This window comes from Sciurus carolinensis, chromosome 15 (genome assembly GCF_902686445.1).
Source record: "Sciurus carolinensis chromosome 15, mSciCar1.2, whole genome shotgun sequence".
In the NCBI taxonomy this organism is placed as follows: domain Eukaryota; kingdom Metazoa; phylum Chordata; class Mammalia; order Rodentia; family Sciuridae; genus Sciurus; species Sciurus carolinensis.
The window spans coordinates 74,728,413-74,755,502 of NC_062227.1; the positions used below are offsets into that span (position 1 = coordinate 74,728,413).

Below are 27,090 nucleotides of genomic sequence, written 5' to 3' on the forward strand. Positions count from 1 at the left end.
ATCTTTAAAAAATGTTTTTGAGACAAGTGGGAAATAAAACACTATATGTGAGTATAAACCAGGACTGTGAGCTTAGAAAATCCCTGTGGCCCCCTCCTGTCTCTATCTCCTTCCTGCTCATGCTTTTAAGATTTGCTTATCTTTATAGTCCTACCATTTGTGTTTGACACATATAAATAACATATTGTTGGATTTTGCATATCTCTGAACTTTAAAGGAGAGGAATCATGCCCTAGTTACCTTTCTGTAACTTGCTTGCTTTTCTCAACTTGATGTTCCCAAGATTCATCCCTGCTGGTGAGCACAGTGACACTCCAGTGCCTTTTCAGAAATGCAGAGTACGCTATTGTATGAATGCTTCCAATGTACTTGCCCATTCCCCAACTGAAATTGGGGATAGGTACTTTGGTTGTTACCAATTTGTTTGCACTTACTATCACCATTGCAAACACTGTGGGGCATTTCTCCCGTATGGGACATTCTCTAAAACATCAAACAGTGGAAGTATTGGATAATAGGATAAGTGATTCTTTAACCCAACTAATGTCATATGATTTTCCAAAATAGATGTGATGGCAATTTTTTGAGTGAACTTGAACTTGCTGCTGGATAAGATTAATGTTTAAATCAGTGAATTTGAATAAACAGATTGCCCTCCATAATGTGGGTGGCCCTCATCCAATCAAGTGAAAACCTGAATACAATAAAAAGACTGGCCTTCCCCAGCAAGAGAAGGCACCACACAGATTGCTGAAGACCTTGACCGAACCTAGTTGAATCTTCCTGGCATTGAAAAACAAATCAGTTTGGTCTGTGTCTCCCTCTAAAACATGTTCAGCAAGGTCCCGTGGTCTACATGAGAGAAGTTCAAAACCCCTTTAAGCACAACAAGATCTGAGGCATTGTAACTTTCCAGGTTCGCGTATAACACTCTGCCGCTCTGATAGTCTGAAATTTCTTTTTTAATATTGAAAATACTGTACAAATACTTTACCTGAGACTCCAAAGTGTCATACACTGAGCCCATTTGTTGGTGGGGCAGGGAGAGAGTCTCGTCCTCACTCTTAAGGCCACCTCTCAGGCCACCTCTTGGGGAGCCAAGAGCCCAGGGGTGCAGTGTGAGAACCACCTTCTACTCAGACTCCGCCTCCTGCTCTATGGGGTCATTCTCTCTCCCCTGGACAAGCTTTATACTGACCCTGTGCCCTTCTCTCCATCATCAGTACCCTCAAGACACACTTCTCTCTCCATCTTCTCTTCTTCCCTTATCACAGCCTTTCTATCTTAAAGAACTGTTTCCGGTTTTTCAAGGTGCAGTATGACTCTTCCCTACCTTGCTGCCCGGATGCATTCTGATGGAGACACGTGCTTTCCATGTCATTTCTGACACTTCAGAAACACTGACAAGACTCTCGCTGGGCACTGTAACTCAGCGACTCAGCAAACTTGAATGAGTTGGCTAACAGCCCTGGATCTCAGTGCCCTCCGTCTTGGCACGGAAGACATTACCTCTCCACCGTATTTCACAAATATTAAGTGAAATGACACTTGGATACTTCATACCAAGTAGGTACCCTGTAAAAGTTAGGTAGCATGATATTTGAGTGGGTGGCCCATTTGGTGGTCACTTTTATAATAAACAGAACTACATTTTCTTTAACTGACTAGTAAGGCCAGAGATTTCAAGGAGGCAGAAAATCTCCCCAGGACCCTACTTCCATCACTACTCTTGCATAAAACAGGACTGCTTTTGAAAGTTTAGGTAACTTAGGAGTAAGTTACCTCAGCATGTTTTCCAATTAACTAGCTAAAATTCATGCAGCCATTTTTACTAGTAAATAGTCTAACTCCATTGCTAATTCAGAAATGTCTATTATGAAACTGACACACATTTTTAAGATTTTTTTTTTTTTTTTTTTTTTTTTTTTATTAACAGGGCCATTTTTTCCAGAATGAGACATCCAATTGGCTCAACTCTAGGCTGAAAGGGAGAGGGGAAGGAGGAGGTTCAGGGTGTGCAATAGTTAACAACTCCTTCTTTCAAAGGCCCAGGTGGGGGAACGTGTCCCCCACGCTGTCACTCTATGTCTGGTTCCAACTTTACCAAGGGGACATATGTGGAGCTTGAGGTCCTGGAAAGTCACTAGACCTCAGGACCCTCACCTGGAAAATCAAAGACATGCCCACATTCAAGTGTGTGGTGGGGGCTAAGGGCGAAGGCCTGCGTAACACCGACACGAGCATTCCCCACACCTGAAAAGCTACCAACAGACGAGAAGTCAACACGCGTGTAAGGCAGAATTAGAATTTTTAGAGTCCAAGTTTTAGTTCTTTCTTGTTAAATAGATCATCAGCTCCCCCTGACATTATACAAAAATGCAATCTTTAGAGATCCCGCATGTTGGGAAAAAAGCACATAAGGGAAATCTTTGATATATTTAAGGTAACTTTGAAATACAACTAATATTGTGTTTAAACTCTCTATTATCCTTAGTCTGAACCAATGAAGCCCTCAAATCTCCTAATCAGGTAGAACATCCTCACTGGCTCACTACATCAACTGTTCTGTGAAATAAAGATGACCAAGACCAACAGGAACAGAACACATTTAAAGCTACCATCACAAGGAATGCAAACCAGGTGAGCACTGGGTACCTCTTTGTCTGACGGGCAACTGGATGAACATTTCACCCTTGATTGTGAAAAAGCCCACAAGGCAGGAGCTCTCTTCCCCCACTTCAAAATATAAGAAGGACAACAAAGGTAGATGATAAGAATAGGGGGCTATTCCCAAAGCTGTTTACACATGATGCCAAAAATCCTACCCTGGTGTAGCAGTAACCTTGACAATTTTGCTCCACACTCTATCCAGAACACTCAGAAAAGGCCAGGCTGCCTGTTTTCAATTGGTTGCCCTGTGACAGAAATCGAAATACCTGACCTGATGCCAAAACTTTAGAGGCTGACCACACACGACAGGGAGAGGGGCCCATCTCCTCCCAGCCCTGGAGGCTCAGGCCCCATATGCAGTGGCTCGCCACTCCATTCCAAGACCTTTACCAACCCATGCCTTCACTTGAAAGGCTGGTCAGAAGTGGACCACACCCTAAAAACTTGCAAACAGTGCTTAACAGATGTCTACATGCAGCAGCAAATGAGTTCTTGTGTGGCAAGATGGAGTCTTCAAATAATTATGTGTAATTAAAGCACTGTTGCCAATTGACACTCCTTAAGCCCTAGTCATATATGCAAAATTAGTCCAGAGCTGAGCTAAACATAAAGAGAAGGGAAACTATGCACATGGACATTTTATTTCCTTGCAATACCTTCATGTTCCTCATATAATACTGTAATTGTTTTTTGGAAGATAGATTGCTTGGGTTGGGGTTGTAGCTCAGCAGTAGGGTGCTTGCCTATGAGAAGCTCTGGCTTTAATCCCCAGCAACACACCACACACACACACACACACACACACACACACACACACATATACACACGAAGCACAGAACATGGAGCTCTTACAAATAATTCATATAATGTTCTCCTTTATATGCCCAAGGGGTATGATTTGAGAGTCACCAGATAAGAAATGCATGGTTCCAAAATATTCCCTTCATTAGACTGTCACTTATAAATGAAAATGTCATCATTAATCTTTTCTTATCAAAAGTCTAGGAAAAGAGAGTAATAATGGTGGTAGTAATACCTGCTCTTCTCTGATGACCATGGGCCAAGTTCTGTAAATATAGTCTCCCTAAACTGTTGAACAAAGAGAGTGCTATTATTAGCTCACCTTGCCTCTTCAGAAACCTAAGATGAAGAGAGAGTGCCACTGATACCAGTTTATATTAATGGACTGGCTACAACACCCGAGCTTTCTCAGTGCACCATATCTACTCTACATGGCCATTCTAGGACCAAACCACAACCACAGGGAGACAGAGCAGGAAATACTCAAGGACATCATCAGACTCTCTCACATGGTAGCGAGTGACTTCTGAAGAAAGAGTCCTCTCTAGTCAAATTTGGAAGGGGTGAAAGACAGGCCTCTGTTTGAACCCTGCCAAGATTCAAATGATGTTGCATAAAAAGACCCTGAGTCATCCCGAAGTTGAAGCTAGTGCTGAATGCCTAGTGAAAGGGAGGGACCTGGTCCTGAACCCACATGTGGCCCCATCAACTCAATCTAGGCTCACGTTATCATGAAGATACATAAAACCTGTGCTTTCTGCCTCAGGATTCAGATCAAAGAGACACTTCCACTCGGAAATGACAGCACACCAAGAGAAATGAAATCGACCCCCAATATCACTCCTCTGAAACAGTAAGGTCATGCAACCTGGAAATGGGCTTGGCGAAAGCCCAAGAATGGGATAAAGCATTTGCAGCTTCTACTTGGGCTTGACAGAATTCAATATTGTGGGTGGGTAAAGGGAAACGATATTTGCCCTTACCTGACTGAACCACGCGTATTTTCTTTTCCCAAGATCCACGTGGGAAAACATTGAAAAGGCAGGAATAGGTGCCAACATCAGCCTCGGAGGCATTATAAAAGGAAAGGATCACCTTGTTGGGAGCCGTCGTTGAGTTTAGAAGGTGAAGCCTCTTGTCATAGGGTTCCCGTAGGACCACACCATGAGTCGGGTGGAAAATGCCTATGAACTTCTTCTGCACGCCGTGGATCTTAAACCACTCAATCTGGGTAAAGGAGTTCATTGATGGGTACACACATTCTAGAGTCATATTCTCAGCAAATTTAACAGCTGTGTCCCAAAATATCTCTTCACATAGAGCTGAAATATACAACGTGACATAAATGCAGTTAGGTTTAATAATGGAACACCAAATAAATACCTCGAGCTTTCTAACAACAGAGGAAGTTAAGATCTTGGGAAGACTGATAGTTTTCCACTGCTCACGTTGGCATTTGTAACTTCTAGCCCTTTGAACAAGTGAGAAATTATCCAAGAAATCCTGCACATGTCACACTGTAATACCAAAAATGGAGTTAGTTTTTTAAATGAAGGCATAAAGATTATCTTTACCTTTGTGTACATGAAGAATAGCCAAAAGGAAAGTAAGATAATCCATCTCTGGAAACTGTTTCGGAAGCTGGTGCATAAAAAGGCAATTTGTATAGCGTTACATGCACAGGCTGGGTGCGGTGACTGACTCCTTCCTCTCAGATGTTATCAGTAGCGTCTTCTTTTTCTGAAGTCTGAACACAGGAAGAAGGTCTTAGCTTCAAAGGCAGGTTTGCTCTCCCTACAAGGATGGGCAGATTCGAGCTACTTCTCTCTTGGGGAAATTCGCTTATTTTCAAGATCTCGTTTTCTACAAAGAGTCATTCATTCAACAAGCATTCGCTGAGTGTGTTCTAGGTACCAAACTCTGTTCTAGGAAATGGGATAGACAGATACACACACACACACACACACACACACACACACACACACACTTCTTACCATGCCCACATTCTGGTGGGATGGAACAGACACCAAAATAAAGAAGTAAAAAAAAAATATGTGTAATGGGTTAAAGGTGGTAAGTGCAGGAGGAAAACTAAGCAGGAAAGAGAGGCAGGGAGGAGTTAGTGTATCCTTTTCAGTAAGAAGGTCCAGGGAGTCACTGACAAGGGGAGATGGGAGCAAGGTCAAGGGGAGGCACATCACAGCTTTGGGAACGGAGACGCCATCCACCAGGACGACCTTCCTCCTCCATCTCCTTACCAGCCTCGGGCACTTGCTTAGGCGGAGAGGACAGACCAGGGAGAGTCCTCCAGATACAACAGAGCCATGTTCCAGCCCTCATACAAACCAACCGTTCTGTTTGACATTTTTCTTGAACTTTTTTTTTTGAGATGATCACAGATCACACAGAGGTGCCAAGACGGCGAGAGCGGCTCTGCACACGCTTCGCCCGGTGGCTGCATCTTACCCAGCCACAGAACCATATCTGGAACCTCACTGGCTGCGCAGGTGCATCGCCGAGCTTCCTCTTCTCCTCCAGTGACACTTCCAACCCCTGGGACTTGGCGAAGAGCACCTTAACGCGCCAGGATGAAGGTCGCATCCCTGTGAAGAAGGGGACTGTCGCGTGCCGACCCCACTGAGAGCCCCAGGGCAGGTGAGCACCAGGGGAAGGGCGGCCGTCAGCGAGGACCTGACTCGACGCCGCCCCCGCCCTCCAGAGATGCAGCGCAGCGCAGCGCGGGCAGCCAGCGCGGGGCGGCTTCCGGAGCGCGAAGGTCGCGGAGCCTGCGAACCCCGCGCGGCTCCACGTGCGTGGCCGGTGCCGCGCCCCTTCGCAGCCCGGAGCCGTTACGCCCCTGCAGCGTCGCATCCTACCCTGCAGTGTCGCGGGCCGGGCAGCGCGGCCCGTTACCTGCTCTGCGATTCGGCACAAGGTCACCAGCTCCCCTGCCCCGAGCTTGGGAAGACAGACGTGAGGAGATGCGCCCTGCCAGCGGCCAGGGTGACGCGTGGGTCCGAAAGACAGAACTGCAGTTCACTGCACGGAGTGAAGATTTCTTACGAATTATCTGATCAAGTTTTATGACAGACCCGAGGGAATCATTCATCTTCATAGGTTTTAGAAAGGTTTCACAGAAAAAGTGGAAGAAAGATAAGTCCACCTAGGGCATTTTCAGGAAATGGTGACTGTGTGACTACAGTCCAGGGGTGTGACTGTAGCCTAGGGGTGTGACTGTAGCCTAGGGGTGTGACTCCAGTCTAAGGGGTCTGACTGTAGCCTAGGGGTGTGACTACAGTCCAAGGGGTGTGACTACAGCCTAGGGGTGTGACTGTAGCCTAGGGGTGTGACTACAGTCTAAGGGGTGTGGGTCAAAGGGTTGTGACTGCAATCTGGGAATGCAACTATAGTCTAGTGGTGTGACTCCAGTCTAAGGGGTGTGACTCCAGTCTAAGGGGTGTGACTACAGTCTAAGGGGTGTGACTACAGCCTAGGGGTGTGACTACAGTCTAAGGGGTGTGACTACAGCCTAGGGGTGTGACTACAGCCTAGGGGTGTGACTGTAGTCTAGGGGTGTGGCTACAGCCTAGGGGTGTGACTGTAGTCTAGGGGTGTGACTACATCCTAGGGGTGTGACTATAGTCTAAGGGGTGTGACTACAGCCTAAGGGGTGTGGGTCAAAGGGCTGTGACTGCAATCTGGGAATGCAACTATAGTCTAGGGGTGTGGCTATTATCTAGGGGTATGACTCCAGTCTAGGGTGTGACTACAGTCTAGGGTTGTGACTATTGTTTAGGAGTGTGACTACTCTCTAGGGGTGTGACTTATCTAGGGGTGTGACTATTGTCTAGGGGTGTGACTACAGTCTAGGAGCATGACTATTATTTAGGTGTGTGACTACTATCTAGGGGTGTGACTGTTATCTAGGGATGTGACTTCTATCTGGGGTGCGATTACAAAAAAATGTGGTTGTTTTCTAAGACTGTGACTGCTATCTAGGCATGTGACTATCATCTAGTGGTGTGACTTCTATCTAGGGGTGTGACTTCTGTCTAGGGGTGTGACTACAGTCTAGGGTGTGAGTGCTATCTAACATTGTGACTGCTGTCTAAGGGTGTCACTGCTGTCTAAGGGTATGGCTGCTATCTAGGCATGTGCCTACTGTCTAGGGGTGGAAAGAAACACAGAGCCACTGAAAATCATTGTGGCTCATGTGGACAATTTTACATTTTTGGAAGATAATAGGTTATCATGGACAATGGACTAGGGGTGGCAAGGACTCAAGAATATGTGAGTTGGAAAAATTCATCCATCAAGTCTTATTTATAAGATTTCCTCTTAACAGTTACCAACATCAATAAGACCACAAAATCTAAGTTAGATCAAGGCCTAGGAATTCTTAAGTACTAAAGAAAGTGCCCTTCTACTGTCCCCTTGTACCCAATATCCTTGGCATTTACCCCAGAATTAGTCATCTTACTGCAGTGATGCATGCACACCCGTGTTTACAGCAGCACAGTTCACAATAGCCAGATGATGCAACCAGCCCATCATCAATGGATGAATGGATAAGGAAAATGTGGTGTATATATACACGGTGGAGTTTTATTCAGTCATAAAAAAAATTGTATCATTTGTGAGAAAATGGATGGAATTTGAGATTATCATGTTAAGCAAAATGAGTCAAACTCAGAAGGTCAAGGGTCATGTTTTTTCATATGTGGAAGCTAGAGTAGTGGAAAAAGGAAAAGAAAGGTCGGGATGGATCTCCTAAAGATCAAAGGGAGAGCAGTAGAGGAAAGGGACCAAGGGGAGGGAGGGGGAAGTGCTGGCCAATATTGTCCTATTGTGTGCAGGTACGAGTATATAACAACAGATCCCCCATCACTATGTGATGTGCCAATAAAAACTGTGGAAAAAAATCCAAAACAGGTTCCACGTTACAACGTGAGTAAGAATGTGTTGGCGTAGGAGTGAATAACAGTGGCTGGCCGGGTGGGGGACAGGCTCTCTCAGGAAGCGACTGTGTACTAAGACAGAACTGGGAGGCGGGAGGCGGATGAGGATGCAGCAGGCACTGCACAGCATCCAGGAGACAGGAGAGCAGGAGCCCAGCCAGACTCTGGGAAATGGGGATAGAACATGACAGGAGATCTGAGGTGTGTGTAGGCGGAGTGAGGTTGCTTTGCCAATGTGGATCCTCACGTGAGTCCTGAGGCAACCTGAGAGCACCAGCACCAGCAATCTGATTTAAACTCTTGATAGGCAACTGACCGACACCCACTCCCCTTCCCATATTTCTAACAAGAACTTGACTTTACTGGGGTACCTGCTCCTTTCCCCACACCTCAGGGATGTTAGGATGAATCTAAGCTATTCCCCGGGCCACTATGATTGATTCGAGGACCTGGAGAAGACAGCATGGCCGAGGTGACCCAACTGAAGAAAAGGTACCTATTTATACTCCATACCAGGAAAACAGTTCCCACACCCTACCCCACCCCACCCATGCATGTGAACAAGAGGGAATATTGCCCTGGCTGCTCTAGGCAGCTATCCAGAAGAACCCAGCCAAGGACAACAGAATGACAGAGAAGTGGAAATACACTTGGGTCTCAGGCGGTATCACTGACCTACTGAATCCAACACCTCAGAGTCTGAGCATAGTGTTCGATATAATTAATAATTATAATTAAAAGCCAATTAGAAAGTTCCCATTATCTGCATCTATATTTATATATCTGATCTGGTATAATTTTTATGGTTGCTATGTGAAGAAAAGATTGGAAAGGAGTAAGAAGGGTTATCAAACTATTTGGACACTATTATTATATTTAAGCAAAATGGAATGGTGGGCAGGACTAGAATTATTTCCATGGAGATGAAAATAAATAAACTTACTGCCAGGAGATTACCTATTATCGTATTTAAATATAACAATAGGCATCCTTAACTTCATGTTTCTTAGGCAGGGTCCAGCCAGGAAAACATTCCTAATGGTACAACAGAGGTATTCTGTAAGAGAAGCTACTAGAAAAGAAGATAGGAAAGTTAAAAAATAAACATGGATGGGGAGACAACTCAAACAAGAGCAGAATCCATTTCTGCCCTTAGAGTTAGAAAATTCGTGAAGAACAAAGACTATCTACTGTGGAGGTTGCTGGTTCAAGTTAAGAACTTGGAGGAGGTGAAACCCCTACAGAGGTATTGAAAAAGGTCAAGGAATGAATTTGTTATTACAAAAGGCAAATGACAGATAAGGTAACTGATACACAGAGAGTTTGAGTTATTGCTAATGAAAGGTATGTGAGAAAATCCCACAGCTAACATCACACTCAATGCTGAATGTGCTGCTGAGACAAGGAAGAAGACAAGGATGTCTGCTTTCCCCACAGCTTTTCATACTCCATTGAAGATTTCAGCCAGAGCAATTAGGCAAGAAAAAGAAACACAAGGCATCTAAATGGCAAAAGAAGAACTGAAACTGTTTCCATTCACTGATGGCAGGGTCTTATATGTAAACATCCTAAAAAACGCACCAGGAACTATTGAGCTAAGAAATTCAAAAAAGTTGCAGGAGAGATCAACACATGGAAACCTGTTGTGTTTCTATATGCTAACAGTAAATAATGAGAGATCTAAGTTGAGAAAATAATTCGACTTATAATAGCACCCAAAAGAATAAAACACTTATGAATAAATTTAATCAAGGTTGTGAAAGACCTTACATTGAAAAATGACAAAATGTTCCTGAAAAAAAGTAAAGAAGCATGACTTTTCCTAAAGGTGGAAAACTCGTGTTTAGGAAACGTGTCTAAAAGACAGTCCATGTTCATGAACTAGAAATTTTAATATTGTTAAAATGGCAGTACTGGGGCTGGAGTCGTGGTTCAGTGGTGGAGCGCTTGCCTAGCATGTGTGAGGCACTGGGTTCAGTTCTCAGTACTGCATAGAAATAAATAAATAAAATAAAGTTCTATCTAAATGATATTTTTTAAAAAGATGCCAATATCTCTCATAGAAATCTACAGATTCAATGAAATCCTTACAAAAATCTAGCTAGTGGGGGGAGGGACTGGGATTGATGGCCTGAGGTATGGGGTTCTCTTTGGAAATGATGAAAATGTTTTGAACTTAAAAAGGTGTTAGTTTAAAGAACATTGTGAATGTACTAAACACCACCTAATCCTGCACTCTAAATTGGTTTATTTTACGTTATGTGACTTTGACTTCAATAAAATAAATTATTGCTCAGTGAATCACACAAGGCAAACACAGCCCAGGTCCTCCGATTGCAGAAGCCACATTTGCTGTTGGCTGTGTGCTCATGATATCACTTGATCCCCACCACACTGGTCCACAAATGCACACTGAGCCTCCCAGTGCCTTCTATGAGCCCAGTGGCACATATTATGTCACACTTTTGTGGTGACAGCTGGGAATAAACAATGCAAAAGACAATAGTGCAGGTTGTCAGGCAAATTATTAAGTCTTAATAAAATCCTACATGCTTTTAAATGCACTTATAAATGTGCATATGTGGCTGTATGGGACTCTGTGTGTGTGTGTGTGTGTGTGTATGTGTGTGTGTGTGTGTGTGTGTGTGTGTGTGTGTAAAAGAAAAAGAAGCAGGGGTCAGGGTTGGAAAAGTGTGCAGAGGTGCAGGAATAAGGTCAGAGGGACAAGGGCAAAACAGATAGCATCAAGAGTGTGCTGATATGAACCCCAAAAGAAATGCAATATAATGAAGCATCTTCCACTCTCAGGGGCCCCCAAGACCCTCAGGGAACCTTCCTGCCAAGTGTGAGGCACTGGCATGTGGGAGAAGTCTTGAGAAGGGGTGGAAATCAATAACTGGCAGTGACTCCTTCCCTCCATAGGCTCCTGAAGCCAAGGTGGCTGAGAGGTAAAGACCATCTTAAGGCACTTGCACCCTGAAATCAAGGGACCTGAAGGTCACAGATGCACATGCAAGGTGCAGAAGACCTGGGGGCTGACGCAGAAGCTCAGCAGGGACATGTGTGCCAAGGAGGAGCCCTATTTATCAACATCTAACCAAAGACAAATGGAGACTGCACTGGCACTATTTTTGTTGTGTCCACAGCCATTTTTTGCATGATTTATGAAAGGGTTTTGGCTTGAGGTTTCTTTCCTAATAGAGCTGTCTGTATAAAAGAGCTTTGTCCTCAAGGAAGCCATTAATCAAAATATTACAGGATTCCTCTACTATTTAAAAACGTGTCAGCCAGCCACATGCGTCTGAATGCATCTCACGAGCTGGCCTCCAAGTGCAGACCCCTGGGCGACCTGCTGGACCATCTTCATGCACACTGATTTCTACATGCATGGCAGAGGCCTCTGTCTCTGTTTCAATCTTCCTGCCATCTGCACTGTGTCCTGCGTCCCCACGTGTCTCTCCCACGTTGGGATTCTAGTCCTCCTGAATTACCCCAACCCCACCCTCCTGGTATGTGTGGTGGGGAATCGGTTCCTGACTGCCGCCTTTTGCATGTTTCCATGTTTGCTCAGAGTCACTGATATGCTGGCAAGAGGACTGCCTGTCTGCTCTGAGCACACGGCTGGCCGGGAAGCTCCCGTGAGGTCCTGTTTCTCCTCACCCAGGAGCCAGGGGCTGGCTGTGTTTCTCTGCTGGGGTGCCCGCTGTTAGGCGGCTCCTGCTTCCAGTGTGTTCCACAGGAGCACTATCACTTAGGTGTCTGCTCCCTGCCCAGGTGAATCTCCTGAAGGAAATCTTCCTGATGAGGAAGATGTGGTTTCCTCCAGACTGTGACAGCCTTAGAACTTTGGCAAGCTGCGGACCTGCCCCCAGCAGTGAGTGACCAATAAAACCCACTTTCCTTCAACTCAGACTCTTCAGTTTATATTCAGCAGGAATCCTCTAGAACAGAGTTCTGGAAACTACAGCCGTGGGCTGAGGCCAGCTGCTGCCTGACTTCTGTGCATAGTTTAGGTGGAAGACAGCCAGACGTCTTCCTTGGTCCACGTGTGGTCTGTGCTGCTCCTGTGCTCCATGGAGAGCTGGGTGGTGCTACTCGGGACAGACACCACTTGGACTACACAACTTTAGTTAACTTCAGCTATCTGCCCCTTTGCAGAAATTGTTTCCCAGTGCTTGCATGGTGTAATAAATCCTTAGATAGCAGACATTTATTATTTAAGTTTATCTTCACCCAGTCTTTCTTGAGAGAAAGAAGGTTAAGCCTAATAGCCCAGACACTGGTAAAACCAGCTCAATCTTCTGATTCTCAAGAACCATGCTATCAGATTTATGGTAAATACAATTCTTCTAGAAACACACTGAGGAAACGTAATTAAAAGGCATATTTTTACTGAAAACTGCACCCATCGTTATTAAACTCACAGGTTTATAGCGCATCAACCACTCAGCTCGTTCGTGTTCTCCCTGCTGCATCTACTTGCCACTTGGTCTTGCTGGCAATCCCTGCCCTTTATCCACTGTTTCTTATAGTGTGGAACTTGGCACATCCAGGCTTTTCCGGGCGGTTACTAACCTTGAGTTGTGAGTGTGCTCCCAGCACGTCTCCTCCAGCTCGGTGCTGGGCAGGGCTCCTGCGGGCCTGGCCGCTCTCTCCACTCACCCGCATTGGCACTGCCCCTGCCGTTCCCAGCCCTTCTGTGGGCAGCAGCAGCAGCAGGGAGCGCTTGTCCTACTGGGGCTGACTCTTCCCCTGCCCCTGAGCTCTTCCCTCCACCAGAGCCTCTTCAGGTAGCAGCTGAATAAAGCACTAATATTTCATGAAGCTGACTTTTTTGAAGTCAGGAAGTTTCCCTGCTTCTGGAAGCATCTTTACCATTTCAGCTACCCAGACTCATTCCAAACTCAGATATATTTCTGTCCCTCTTCTTCCTCCTTAGATTCTGCAAGATGAAAGAATGTGTATCTCATCTTCTGCTCTAACTCTAAATTGAAACTACCTGCAAAGACTTCAAACTGATTTCTTTGCCTTTTCTTCCCCATTTTTTTTTTTTCTGCCAATCAAAGCACCGAATATTCAGTAGTCTTTTAAATTCAGGAAGCTTTCTTATCTCTGCTTGTATCTGTGTTTCAGTCCTATCTTCTAGTTTCTCTCTCTCTCTCTCTCTTCCTTTGCCTTTCATTCTCTGACAGAAAAAGCGCATAGGCTGGTGTTTCCAAAGAACAGTCGCCCGTGTTCAGCAGCCTGTGTCTTAGAAACACCACGGTGTCCCAGCTGTGCCGGACAACAGTGAACTTGGTTCTCTTACTCCTTTGGTTTACTAGGTTATGGAGGCTTCCTATTGGTTGAACCTCCAAGAAGGAATGGGGCAGCGGCTTGAGTTCCTGGAAGGACAGCACTCGAGAGGCGGGTGAGACAGTGTGGGCCAAGCCTGCCTGCACAGTCAGCTCTGCGTGGATCATCTGCATGGCCGAGAGCACAGAACATGCAGAGCTGTCCTTCATCACACACACGTTTATTGAGACTTACTGTGGGCCAGAAGCAGCTTTCCAAGACAGCCAGCTGGCTCCTGGCACTCCTTTCCGTACCTCACTGTCCTCAGGAGACGATTCAAACTTCTCTCTGACCTGCAGGCCCACTGTGCCCAAGCCCTGCCATTTTTCCAGGTCTTGCGTCTCACCCATCCTTTGCTCGCTCCCAGCCTACACTTGAGACCCACATAATATTTTGTATTAAAGACCGTGCTCTGGTGGGGTCGGGCTCTCACACAGGGCCCCTCACACTCGGCTTCTCTTATCCCTCTCCCCACCAGCAGGGCTCAGCTCAGGCATCCCTGGGAGGACCTGCCCCTGGGTCCTCCAAGCCTGGGTTGGGTATTCTTCCTGGGACCAGCCTGGAACCCTCCAGGATATCCTCCCGGAAACACTCACCACGTCCCAGTGTGACTGCCTGCTGACTAATGCATTTCTCCTTCTAGCTTAATAAACCTCTTCAAGATACAAAGTCTGTCCACTGCCCGTCCTCAAAGCCAGGCTGCTGGAGCTGCACCAGTACGTGCTGAATGGGGCTCCAGCCGTGATTCCCCTCCATTAGGCTCTACCGCATGCATTCTATACACTCGCAACAATCCACACTGCATCTTGTTTCCAATGTGCAGTTTTTCTTTTGCCTCAACCTTCAATTTCCCCAGTGAATAAGACAAAAGCATCGTATATCCAAAGTACACATTGATGCTGCAGAATAAACCCACAGGCAAGGCTTTCCCTACCTGGGCCAAGTGCTCCTCACAATAATTCAGCTGGCCCTGAACTGAACTTCAAAGCCCTGATGAATAGTCACTGTCTACCCACACAATTCAAGATGAAGGTCAGAGCCTGCTGTAAGAGAGACGATACTCACATCCCCAGGGCCTGGCGGTGAGAGTTCGTTGTTCGTATTCCCTGACTCACACAGTCCACGTTCATACAGGCTGGGAACTTTTCCCACATCACTGTCTTTTGTAATCACTTCCTGATTCTGCCTCCATGTTCATGCATATGCATATGCACACACACACACACACACACACACACACACACTCATCATTGTCACTCCTGTTATCAGCTACACCCCATAATAAGGTCATTGCTCTTGTTTGGTTAGACAACAGGAAGTTCTTTGTTGTTTCTGTGTTGGGGGGACAGCCATCTAGTTTTGTTAGATTCTCCTTGGAGGATCTTGGATGTTTGTAACAAAGAACCTGCCAATTAGCTTTGTATACCTTCCAAAGGACCCCAGGCGCCCAATGTGGCGGTCCCAGGAATCCAGACTTGTCCTTCTGCACAGGAGGTTACATAATCTCACTCCACAAGTAGGAGAAATGTTAAAAGATCACATGATCAATAATGAATAATGAATCAATAATGAAACACGATAGAAACAACCTGAGACAAATGAAACCATCCCATGTCAGCGAACGGTCACTGTGAATGTTCCAACCAGGAGAAGAAACGGAGGTGAGCAGGTGGAGAAACCAAGGAGGCAGAACGATCCTCTATCATTCACAAAGGAACACGATTCCTCCTTCTTACATGTTCTAGTGACCCTTACCAAGGGCTCTGTCTACAGTTTTAAAGCAAAAACATTCTTTAATGTTGTCGTTTGTTGACAGAGCTAGGAAACACAGGAAAAGTCACCACGTCACTGGCTGGAGCATCACATGAACTACTTCCTGCCTCATTCTCTGCCTCCCTGGTGTCAACTCATTGTCTTAACAAAGGGTAAGGAAGGGAAAGGCCTAAGCAGCCTCCCTTTCTGTACAGACTCCTTGCAGCATGACCCTAGATTCTCTTCAGAGAAAAATCCAGCTGCTAAGTAGAAAAACACAAGCATGGATGCATATTTAAATCATTTCACAGCCCCTATTAAAACACGGACACAACAGATCAAGACAACTGTTACGGGAAGCTGAAACCATCCGGAAAGGGCAAAGGGGGAACTTTATAAGCCAAGAACCACTGACGGGCAAGACCTGAGCCCCCATCGACCGCAGCTTCCCTGCTCGGGCACCACAGCCATCGGAGGGCCATAGGGGGCGAACGTCTCCAGTGGCTGAGCTGGCAGCCAGCCAGTCCCGCGGAAGCAGCTCGTCCTGCAGGGAGAAGGCAGACAAGACACACACAAAGGAGGGCCTGACTGAACAGGGAAAGCCGACTGCTCAGAGCAGAGTCCTGGCTCCTCAGCGAAGCAGCAGCCACGCTGATGAACAAGCGAAGGTCACTTAGCCCGGCAAATGCCAAAAGGCACTTGGTAATTTTAAATGTCCTTCTCTGATAAGGACTCATGGCGATTCTGGAATTTATTTAGTATGATAAAGAAAACTGACTGGAAACTGAAAGCCAACCTGATGGTGAGAGATCAGAGGCATCTCCATTCGATTCCTAAACAAGACAAGGATGAGCATAATCTGAAATATTCTGGAAGTTTTGGCTAAGTGCAACAGATTTTAAAAAAGGAATAGAAACTGTAAATCTTAAAAATTATTCAGTATTTATTATTTGTGCATGATTGACCTGGATAAGACACAGACTCAAATAGAAACTCAAATAAATTAGGTGTCAGGCAACAATTTTATGAGTCAACAGCTTTATGTCCCACCAAAAGCACAGCAAAAACCACATTTATTGACATATATAAAAGCACAGTGTTTGTGTTTGCATATATAGAAGTGTACCTTGAGGGTTTGTAGAAATTAAACAAAAAAATTTGTGAATTATAGTAAAGGAAATTTTAAAAGTCCTGAATAAATGGAGATATATGCTGTGTTCCTCTATGGCAAGATCCATTTGGGGGCCACATTAAAAAAATGTAGCCACATCAATGTTTATAGCAGCTCAATTCACAATAGCTAGATTGTGGAAACAACCTAGAGGCCCTTCAACAGATGAATGGATAAAGAAACTCTGGTATATATACATAATGGAATACTATTCAGTCATAAAGAAGAATAATATTATGGCATTTGCAGATAAAAGGATGGAATTGGAGAATATCATGCTAAGTGAAATAAGCCAATCCCAAAAACCAAAGGAAACTGAATGTTTTCCCTGATAAATGCATGAAATACAGAGTGGGGGTGGAGAGAGGGGGGTGAGAGAAGAATGGAGGAATTTTGGATTACACAGACGGAAATAAGAGGGAGGAGGGGGTGGGGGTATGAAAGATGGTGGAATGAGACAGACATCATTACCCTATGTACACGTATGATTCCACTAATGGTGTGAATCTACATCATGCACAGCCATAGAAATGAAAAGTTGTATCCCATTTGAGTACAATGAATCAAAGTGCAGTCTGTAAAAATACAAAAAATAAAATTAAAAAAATATATATTTTAAAATTTTCCTGAAATGTTATAATCACTCACATCTTTGGACAGGCGAGGCTATGACAGACTCTTCAGGAGGTACTGGCTCTCTGTACTCTCTAAGTGACACCTGAGACCCCTGGAAGGTCACTCAGGGTGATGCTCAGGCTGATGTCACTGTAATGTGAATGCTCACATAATGAAAATGTTCCTAATTAGCAAGTGCTCTGTTTAAGTGCATTGAGAATAGCAGAGCCCGTGATTTAAAAGAGCAGTGGAGTGGGCACTGCCAGAGATGAAGACATACGACAAAGCTGCGATGTGCAAGCGTCTTGCTCTGTAAGCGTTACGAGCTCAGAAGCAGACCTGAAGAGCTCTGGGCTTTCAGCGTCTGGTAAGTGTGACGCTTCAGGTCAGCAGGGAAAGGACTGGAAACTGACTTGCCCTTTGGAACATGCAGGCCAGTTCTGCCCTCACCACACTGAGCGCTCACTCCCAGGCCAGAGCACAGGCTTCCTTCACTCGGCTCCCTCACAGTATGGGTTGGGCCCAGGATGTCACCTTTGCCTGATGCATTTATTCCCTCAAAATTTGAATCAGAAGCTCAAAGGTTTGAAGCCGTGCCACAGGGTCTGTCCTGGCGAGGGCTACAGAGGCTGCAGCCCCATCTAGCCCCCAAGAGCCCCACACATCCCCTGCCGGCACCACGGGACAGCAGCAGGCAGCAGTGTCTGCATTACACGGGGGGTGGGGGGTGGGGGGGGCTGCTGACATCCCACGAGGCCGTGGCGTGGGGCAGGGACTCAACTGCCAGCTGAGTTGCCTCAGGCAAGCTTCTGCTCTCACCACTGCATTTATTTCATGACCTATCACATAGCCCACATCCTTCTCAAAAACCAATTTTGAGGTATGACAGATACGAAGAAAAAGAAGAAAAAAGAAGAAACCCTCCTTATTTAACAAGCAACCTACTGAGTGTGGAGATTACCAATGGAGCACCACGAACCAGCACCACGATCAAGTATTAAACATCCACACCTAAGAATGTCCCCTGCCTGCTTTGTCTCTTTAATTTTTAAAATTCATTATATTTTATGCTGAAACTTTAGCATAAGATCCACCACCTTAGCAACATTTTTTGAGTATAGCAACACCGCAGCGTTGCCACCTGCAGTCACCATGTTGTGCAGATCCCGGGACTTCCTCATCCTGTCTGACAGACTTGGTATCCTTTGCCTGAAACCTCCTTCTCCTGTCAGGTGGACTTTGAAACATGACAACCAAGAACCCTGATTAACACATTCATCTCTGATATTAACATAGATTTCAGATTTACTAAGATTTAAATTAAAAAATTATTTTTTTTGTTGATTGGTATATTTATTTTTATGCTACATATTCATTTTTATTACTATATCAATTTGATTAAAAATACATAATTAAAACTATATATTGCATATATGAATGTGTATATTCTCTTTTATAGTTTTTTCAAATATGAAAAATGTTTTATAAACATAGAAATAAAGATGGGTTTTTTCAGAGGTATGTGCTTTTAAATATATAAAATATATTTTTCAAATATATATAACGTATGTGTGCATAGATTTTCCTACATAAAACTTAAAGCTCTGACATGGCAAACATATACAAACAAGGTAAAAATTCAGGAGAATCTGGAAAGGGATATATAAAAGTTATGAAATACACAATATTTTCTAAGTATAATGTGTTTATGAAATACACAATATTTTCTAAGTATAATGTGTTTAAATATCAGTGATTAAAAAATCCACAAATAGTTCAATAAAAAACAGATAATGGATGTTAAACATCAATATACAAAAGAAAAATCACAAAAAGAAAAAAATATTTACTCTCATCAGTTGTAATAATGAAAATTAAAACAACATACTACTTTTTGCTCATCAAGTTTGCAAATAAAAACAAACAGAATAATAATGACCATTGTTAACAAGAACAAGTGAGAGTACAGTTTGCCAAATGCTGGTGGTGGAAGTGTGAACTGGCATAAATTTTCTGTGTACCCATGGATTTAAGCAATATATATGAAAACAGACTTGTCACCTTTCAGGCCCAGCAAAATCACCTTTATCCAAAAAGATATCCAAAAAGACATTTATCCAAAAAGGGTAAACGTAGGAAATTTAGCAAAGAAGTATATCTAAAAATATGCAAATACTTATCATAGCACATTTTTATCAATAAGAACTGAAATGTGCAGGCCTGTCTCTGGGGGAGCAGTTGAATTAGTTGTGACAGATCCAGCGATGGCTACCATGCCGCTCTGCGGTGATCACAGTTCTATGTTCAGACGTGCAATGTTCTGTGTGGAGAGCGTTTGCAGCACGCACGTTCCCCTAAAAACAAGACGATGCCCTGAGACGCACCCTGGGCTAGGCACCCATGCCCTGCTCCTCACCTGGTCCCAGCTCACTTCTCCCACGACAACCTGGGCCACTGTCCTTTTCTCCTTTCTCTGTATTCTTCTATGTTCTCTTGATGGTCCCAAGGTTCAAAGAGATAAATACTGGAGGCACATTTCAGGGACTCCAGACCTTGAGTGTCAGACCTCAAGTTGTTCTGTGAACATTTTTCCTGAAGACATCCGGAAGCAAGAATGGCTTTATGGATGTGCAGGGACTCAGATATCGTTATCTCCTTCCCCCAGTCCTAGTCCCCTGACGCAGCTCACTCTTCTCCTCCGTATTCCACATCACCAGGCACTGATAACGCTGCTCTCTTCATTGCAGCTACTTAGTGAGAGGGGCCAGCTGCCATCCCTGAAGCAACTGTGGGCTTTCCTGGGTTCAAGACCTGGTCCGGGGCAGCTAACTGTGGGACTTCCAGTCCTTGGCACATGGGCGGGCAGGGGACCATGTAGCTCTGAGCGGGCAGGCCCTCCTCGAGTTGCCCTTGGCCAAGTGCGCTCCGCCCTTCGCAGGGACCATGAGGACCTTTAAACACTCTCAATGCGGGAGATGTCATTTTGCCACCTGTGCCCTCAATACTGCTACATCCAGGTTATGGAAAGAAATTCTTATTTTCCCCAATGGCAGAAGATCTGTATGTGTTTAAATGAACATATATTCTGCCTGGATAACTTTTACTGCAAACGTCTGAATTCTCTTTTTGCTGCTATTGCTGCTTCCTTGCTTTTCTTGAGCACAGAGAATATTTTCATCTGCATTCGGTAGTTCCACTTGCATCTGAGCCACTCAGTGAGCATTTACACCAGGGCCCTTGTCCCCAGGACTCAGCACCTTAGCAGAGTGCTTCAGTGGGGAAGGCCCCCAGACTCAGGAGCACTGGGGGCTGCCTCTCCCCGAGTGTCTGGGCATGGACATCTTCCTCCACAGGCTCCCCGCCATGATCCTAACGCCCACCTGCTGCACTGCTGTGTTAACAGTCCCTCCTTTCATTCTCAAAACTTCCTGATCTGGATGATAAACTCTGTGGTCAAGCCCAGAGGGTTCTGGGCTTGAAGTTCCTTGTCCAGAAAACCTTTCAGTCCTAAACAAAACAGGATAGTGGTCACCCTTGCTATAGCAGGAACCAAGAACAATGGGGCCCAGTCCACCATTCTTCTGGTCAACTCACGTGGAAGGCAGTGATCCTGTGACCCAGCTCTCTGTCAGGTTACCTGGATCCAGCATAGAGCTGCTAACGATGCCCATAGTCAAGGCGGCAGGGCCAGCCTCCATTGCCCACCCCCATCCAGCATCTTTGCCTACCTTTCCACAAAGACTCCTAGGTCCTGGGAAGGGCAGGCTGGACCAGACGGAAAAGCTGGCTCACCTCTGAGAACAGGAGCTACCCACTCAGGACAGGTAAGTGAGGTCCTTCTGAACACGAGCTCGGCCCTAAGGGGACATGTCTTTCAGCCTGTACACACAGAAGGAGAAGCTCTGCTTATAAAATAGACAGATGAGCCAGTACACGAATACTTGAAATGCTTTCTAATCTGATGCTACACTCTATGTGCAACTGGATGGGCTTTCTGTCTCTGAATCTTCTGACCTGCCTGTGAATCTATGAGGCAGACTGCCGTCTTCACTGTTGTATCAAATGTGACCAACCCATGGGTCTGCTTGGGACCAAGCAACTTCCCAGGACACAGGACTCCCCATGCAAACACCAGGACAGTCCCCAGGATAACCCCAATGGTGAGTCACCACAGCTGTATCCCAAGGCCAAGAGCAGTGTTGAGCATACAGCAGGTGCTCAGCAAACAAATGTCACCTAATCATAAACTGAACTCTGACTTTGCAGAGTTGTTCTTAGAATTAGAAATGGAGAAGAGGTGTGAAATGCCCTAGCAGGTGCAAGTGTGGGCTAAGAGAGGTTTAAGGCTTTCTCCTGTGGGGCTCTGCCTCCATCCCGGAGTGCAGGGTGGCAGTGGCCAGATGCGCCAGCTTGTCTCCAAGCACCAATCTCTCCTTCTCATTCTCCCTTGTATCTCAGGAGCCAGAACCTTGGATGTTGTCAGCAAAATTCCAGGTTAAATTCTGCCAACAAAAGGCAGAATGGCCCAAGATCTGACATCAGAAGAGAAGCAGGATCCAACTCCTATCGAACTGACGCTGCACGATCCACATTGTGTGAACGTATGCTTCTTGCACCTCACCTGTGTCGGCCAGGTGTGAGGGCTCTGCACCCAGGAGGCTGGAAGCAGCCTCCTGCCTGGGATCTTGCTGTGCGCTGGAGGCAGCTGCAGGTGGGCTGGGGAGTTCTCGCAGATCTAGAACTTCCAACTATTGAAACTTCGATGTCAACCTGAACTCAGGGGACACCTTCAGGTCCATGCCTGTAGGACTTCAGCTGGACCTGCAACTGCCTAATCCTCTGTCCTAAACTCTATCCTGTTTAAATGTCTACGTTTATTTCCATTTTCCTGACTGATCCCTGATGGCTGCCTCAGATCTAATAAATTTTGTTCACTGCTGCTTGTGCGAGAAATGTTAACGGCCCTTATGAAGGGGAAGCCTGGGTCAGGGAAGCCAAGATGCTTCCAAGGGTCGCAGCCCACAGCCCCTCTCTGCACTCCTCTCCTAGGTGGAGACCACATCTGCGGACAGCATCCTCAGCAAGAGGCCTACTATGTGTTTCCCTTAGCAGTGAGGAAAACCTTTACTGTAGATTCCTGCATGTCTTATTGGCTAGAACTGGGGCTTATCTGTTGGTCAATTTCATCTATTTGCTAAATCACAAACCACCTCCAAAACAAGTGGCTGAAACGCTAGTTTATTATTCCTCACGGTTCTTTGGGTTAGCCATCTGGGCAGCTCTGCTGCTGGGGTCTCTTGCTTCTTCCTCTCCTCCTCTGGCTTATCTGCTGGTTTCCTGGATTCTCTCTCTCTCCCTCCTGTCAGAGCATAAGTTAGGTACCTATCGCTGCTGTAATTGTTTCTTATGTGACATGGTAACACATAGCTACAAAGTTAGTGGCTTACAACAAGTCAGAGTCCAACATGGGTCTTACTGAGCTAAAATCCGAACACCAGCAGGGTGAGCTCCTTTCTGGTGGCTCTGGGTGAGGACGTGTCTCCCAGCCTTTCCCAGCTTCCGAGGCTGCCCGCTTTGCTGGGTGGGCTCTTCGCCCTTGTTATAGCTTCAGGGTCAACAGAGTGGCCTCTCTGACCACATTCTCACTGGCTTCTCTCTGGTTCTCATCCCTGCCTCCACTGCCACTTTGAAGGACTCCCCTGAGGGCACTGCGCCCATTCAGACCACCCAGATGAGCCCCCGGCTTCCTGTCTCACAGTCCTTAACCTAAATCACACATGTGAGGTCTCTTTTGCCATGAAAACTCTCATACTCACAGGTTCCGAGGGATAGAATGTGGAAATCTTTGGGGAGTCATTATTCTGCATGCCCTGCCAACCCAATACAAATCAGTTAATTTATTTCCTTTTTCCCTGGAAGCATGGACGTTGGCTTATTCAAAGCCCTAGTGCTTGGCAGAGGAATAAGCAAAACTATCTGAGAAAACTCACTCACCCCTGATATTCAGCTCTGTGGTTTGCTATCCTGAGAACTGCTGGAAAAGATGATTTGGAGGAAGAAATTGTAACAATCAGAGATAGGAGAAAAATTGTTAACTGAAATTAAGTTGCACACATGCATCTAATACGCTATCAGCTAAAAATACCAGTTCATTAAACTCTTTCCTCCTCCAATCTTTTTAGACCTATTTCTTTCCGATAATAGAATTCCAGGATCCTGTGGATTCCTAAAAGTTAGGATTGAAAGACACATTACAAGAAAATGAGGTGATGAAAATAAACCTGGCCAAATTCTAACACAAGCTGAAGTCCATGATTATGCATCTGGCTTTTTTTAAGTCATTGGTACCAAGTCTCCCACTTACTTAAATCTTCTCTGCTACTGCAACCACATTATCCTTTCCTCTCCTTCTTTAATTTATGCATACTAATTTCTCTAGGGACCTTTTCCATTCCTCCTTCTTGTATTGTTCTCCTTCTCCATCCTGAGCACCAGCATGCCTTTCTTTCTTAATTTCCTCTCCGAGGAGCTATTCCACCACTTCAGTGCCCTCAATAAAAAGCTGAGATGTCCTCAGGTTCAAAGTCGCATCCCAGGTGCAGTCTTCCTTAAAGCCGTGTAGTTTGACTATGTGATCAGAGCACTCCTTGAGCTCTATGGATCAAGTTCAAGGCTTTTGCATAAACAGACTAAAATTCATTATTTGGTTTGGTCTCATTAAAGCCAAAACTTAAAAGACCTATCATTTTTAACTGGAATGCTGAAGCGCTGTGGCTTACATGCGGACACCCAGGGCACACTTCACTCGCAAAACCTGCAAAGCCCTCTTCCCCAGTGCTGAGGCTGTCCTGAGGCCATCTTTGAGCAGTCCTTTATAGCCCCCTATGCAACCCCAAACACTGAAGGGCAGCCACAGAAAAACCTTTAGGAGCAAACTCTTGCTTCTCACTGGACCCTTGCCATTTCTGGCCCTCAAAACATCCACTGTGGGACCAGAGATTGGTGTTCTCAGCTCATTATGCAACAACCCTCAGGTCCACTTTCCCAGTGTCTACTTCCTGACTGGCAATACAGATGGTCATGTGCTTTGCTAATCATCTCATTCAATCCTCCAACTAGCAACATCCCACGCAATGACTACAGGATCATGGCTATGAGCCAAACACTTCTCTAATGCTTCATATATGTGATTGATTTAATCCTTTTTAGAATCCTGAGGAGGGAATTGTTAGCAGTCTCCTGTAACTTACTCAACGTCTCTCCACTTCTAGGTAGCAAAGTCAGTATTTGAACTCAGGTACTTGACTGCAGAGCCCACAGTTTAAAACTCAACACCCCTTTGTCCAACCGAGGGAGTCAGATTTCTCCCCACTTAATAGGTAATTAAATGAACATAACATATCGGAAGTCGGGAGACCTCCTATAGTTCCATGGTAAGCACCACCATAGCATAGATCCTCTCTTCCATGATACTCCCTGGGTCAGGAATGTTAATTGGCAAAATAACATTCCCTATGGCAACGTTTCCCAAAGTCCAACCTCAAATTGCCATAGACATTCTGGAAATGTGTGTTTTTATGAATAAGCAATATTGAGAAACTACACAATTCATTCAACTTTGGGAGACAGAGAAACAACTCTACACTGTATATTAAGGCTCTGACAAGAATAGCAGTAAAGAAACTTATGGAACTTAGTTTGACCCACTGACTTTCAAATTAATTTGATCATAGTTTTATAATTTTAGTTTATCATTTATTAGCATCTACCATAGAGCACAATTTGGAAAATGTTATGCAATACGTTCAAATCTGAACACCTCCACTTTTTTCCCAAGTCTTACAGAGTCTACTCTTTCTGTTATCTGTTCAATTTCATTTCTCATTTGAAAATCAATCAGTGCATTCCACAGATTAAAGAAGATGTCTGTATTGATGGACACAGAATAATCGTTTGACAAAATCTAACATCCATTCCACAACTCAGCTTGATGAAATAATCTAAAAAATCTACAGCTAGAAAAGACTGTTTTCCTCTGAGGTTGGGAACAAGGTAAGGAGGTCCCCTCTTACCCCTGCTATGCAAAATAGAACTCGATCGCTATAAGGCAAGAAAAAGAAATAAAAGACTTATAGATGGAAAGAAAGAAATAAAACTATTGCTATTTGCAGATGGCATGATTACGTAAAATCTCAGAAGCTTACAAAAAAACTTTTAGAACTAAGAAGTGAGCTTAGCATGTTTGCAGTATATAGATGAACTCCCCCAAATCAACCACATTTCTGTACAAAACAATCGATGTAAGGGAACCAAAAGTTAAAATGCAGTATCATTTACAATCATTCTGAATAAAATAAAGTTCTTACGTATATTTAATACGTGTATAGGATCTTTATGCTGAAAATTAGAAATTTTGAACAGAGAATCAAAGAGTTGAATAAATGGAGAGAGACGCTGAGAAGACTCAGATAGCAAAGATGTGGTGCCAGTCAGCTTCTCATCACTGTCAAAACACCCAGAGGAGCCACTCATAGGAGGAAATTCAGAGGTTTCAGTCCATGGCCACCTGGCTCCCCTGTTTCTGGGCCTGTGGGGAGGCAGGATATCACAGAGGAGAGCACTCCAGTGACGACACTCACCTGGTGGCAGCCAGCGAGCAGGCAGGGCGTGGATAACGCGCAGCTCCGGGGCTCGCGCCCAGCCACGCACCCTCCACAGGTCCCCTCCCAGTTTCCATCACCTTCCAACAGCCCCTTCACCGCTGCCCTGGGGACCGAGCCTTCAGGGGACACTCTGGAGCCAAACTCTCCTGCTCTCCCCAAGTTCACCTATAGACCTAAGACCATTTCTGTTAAAATTCCAACAAGGTTTTGTATAGACATAAATAAACTTATTCTAAAATTTATATAGAAAGGCACAGGCCCTAGAGAAGAAAAATACTCTTAATGAATAATAACAATTATAGTAATTATGACATTGTATTGCTGGAAGAACAGAGCACTCAGAAATCAAATACAACCAAATGATTTTTTAAAGAATTTTTTTAAAGCCAAAGCAATTCAAGAGATGGAGAGCATTTGTACAAATGGTGCTTAAACAATTGGGCAGCTATAGGAGAAAATAAACCCCAACCTATTCCTTACATCTTTTACAGAAATTAACCCACAATAAATCACATTTAAATGTGAAACATAAAAAAAACCTATAAGGAAAAGCATGGCATATACAAAAATCTACATGAGTGATAAAGCTGCCTAGGAGGTAATATAACCAACGTAGTTTTTCTCCACACACAGTACGTATGCATCTTACCTTACTGAGTACAACACGACTTGGTGTTCACAAACAAATGAGTACAAGTCAACAGGAAATCTCTGTAGCATGGCAAGCTGTACCAATGTCCACATCCTGGCTGGGGCAGTGCACTGCATTTTTAAGAGGTAACCACTGGGAGAACCTGGGTTAAGGGTGTGTCAAAGCTCTGTTATCTCTTACAACTGCATATGTTTTCAGTAACAATTATCAATTTCAATTAGAAGACATGGATTTAGAAATACTCATGTATTTGGGCAAAAAATCTTCAGAACCATATTTGTGACATGGTTTTACAGGTTATTTTAGTTCTGTTCCAGGGGAAGTGGAAAGCGTTCCCGCCCAGGGTCTTAATGTAGACTTTTTTTTTTGTTTGCACCCATGCTGTCAGTTGCTAAATGTAAGTCTGATAAAAGAGCCTGATCATGGCTCTGAATAAATATGTCTTCAAGAAAACAGGAGGGAAGGCAAGGGCAC

At 44.8% G+C, this 27,090-nt stretch overlaps 1 protein-coding gene across 6 annotated transcripts in view; it reads right to left on the reverse strand.

Moving 5' to 3' along the window:
• Cd226 (CD226 molecule) overlaps positions 1 to 26,634 on the reverse strand; it is an 83,337-nt gene extending 56,703 nt beyond the window's left edge. For 2 of the 6 annotated variants that reach the window (XM_047526813.1, XM_047526807.1), the window contains exons 1-3: positions 13,005 to 13,119; positions 5,046 to 5,218; positions 4,455 to 4,793 (exon numbers count right to left, since the gene is read on the reverse strand). In XM_047526813.1, coding sequence (XP_047382769.1) covers positions 4,455 to 4,793; positions 5,046 to 5,121 — 415 coding nt within the window. In that variant the 5' untranslated portion in view covers positions 5,122 to 5,218; positions 13,005 to 13,119. Of the gene's footprint in view, positions 1 to 4,454; positions 4,794 to 5,045; positions 5,219 to 5,729; positions 5,764 to 6,384; positions 6,475 to 13,004; positions 13,120 to 14,828; positions 14,951 to 26,613 lie in introns of those variants that run through there. The other 4 variants (XM_047526810.1, XM_047526808.1, XM_047526809.1 and 1 more) reach the window with 4 other exon arrangements.
• Positions 26,635 to 27,090: the final 456 nt, after the last annotated feature.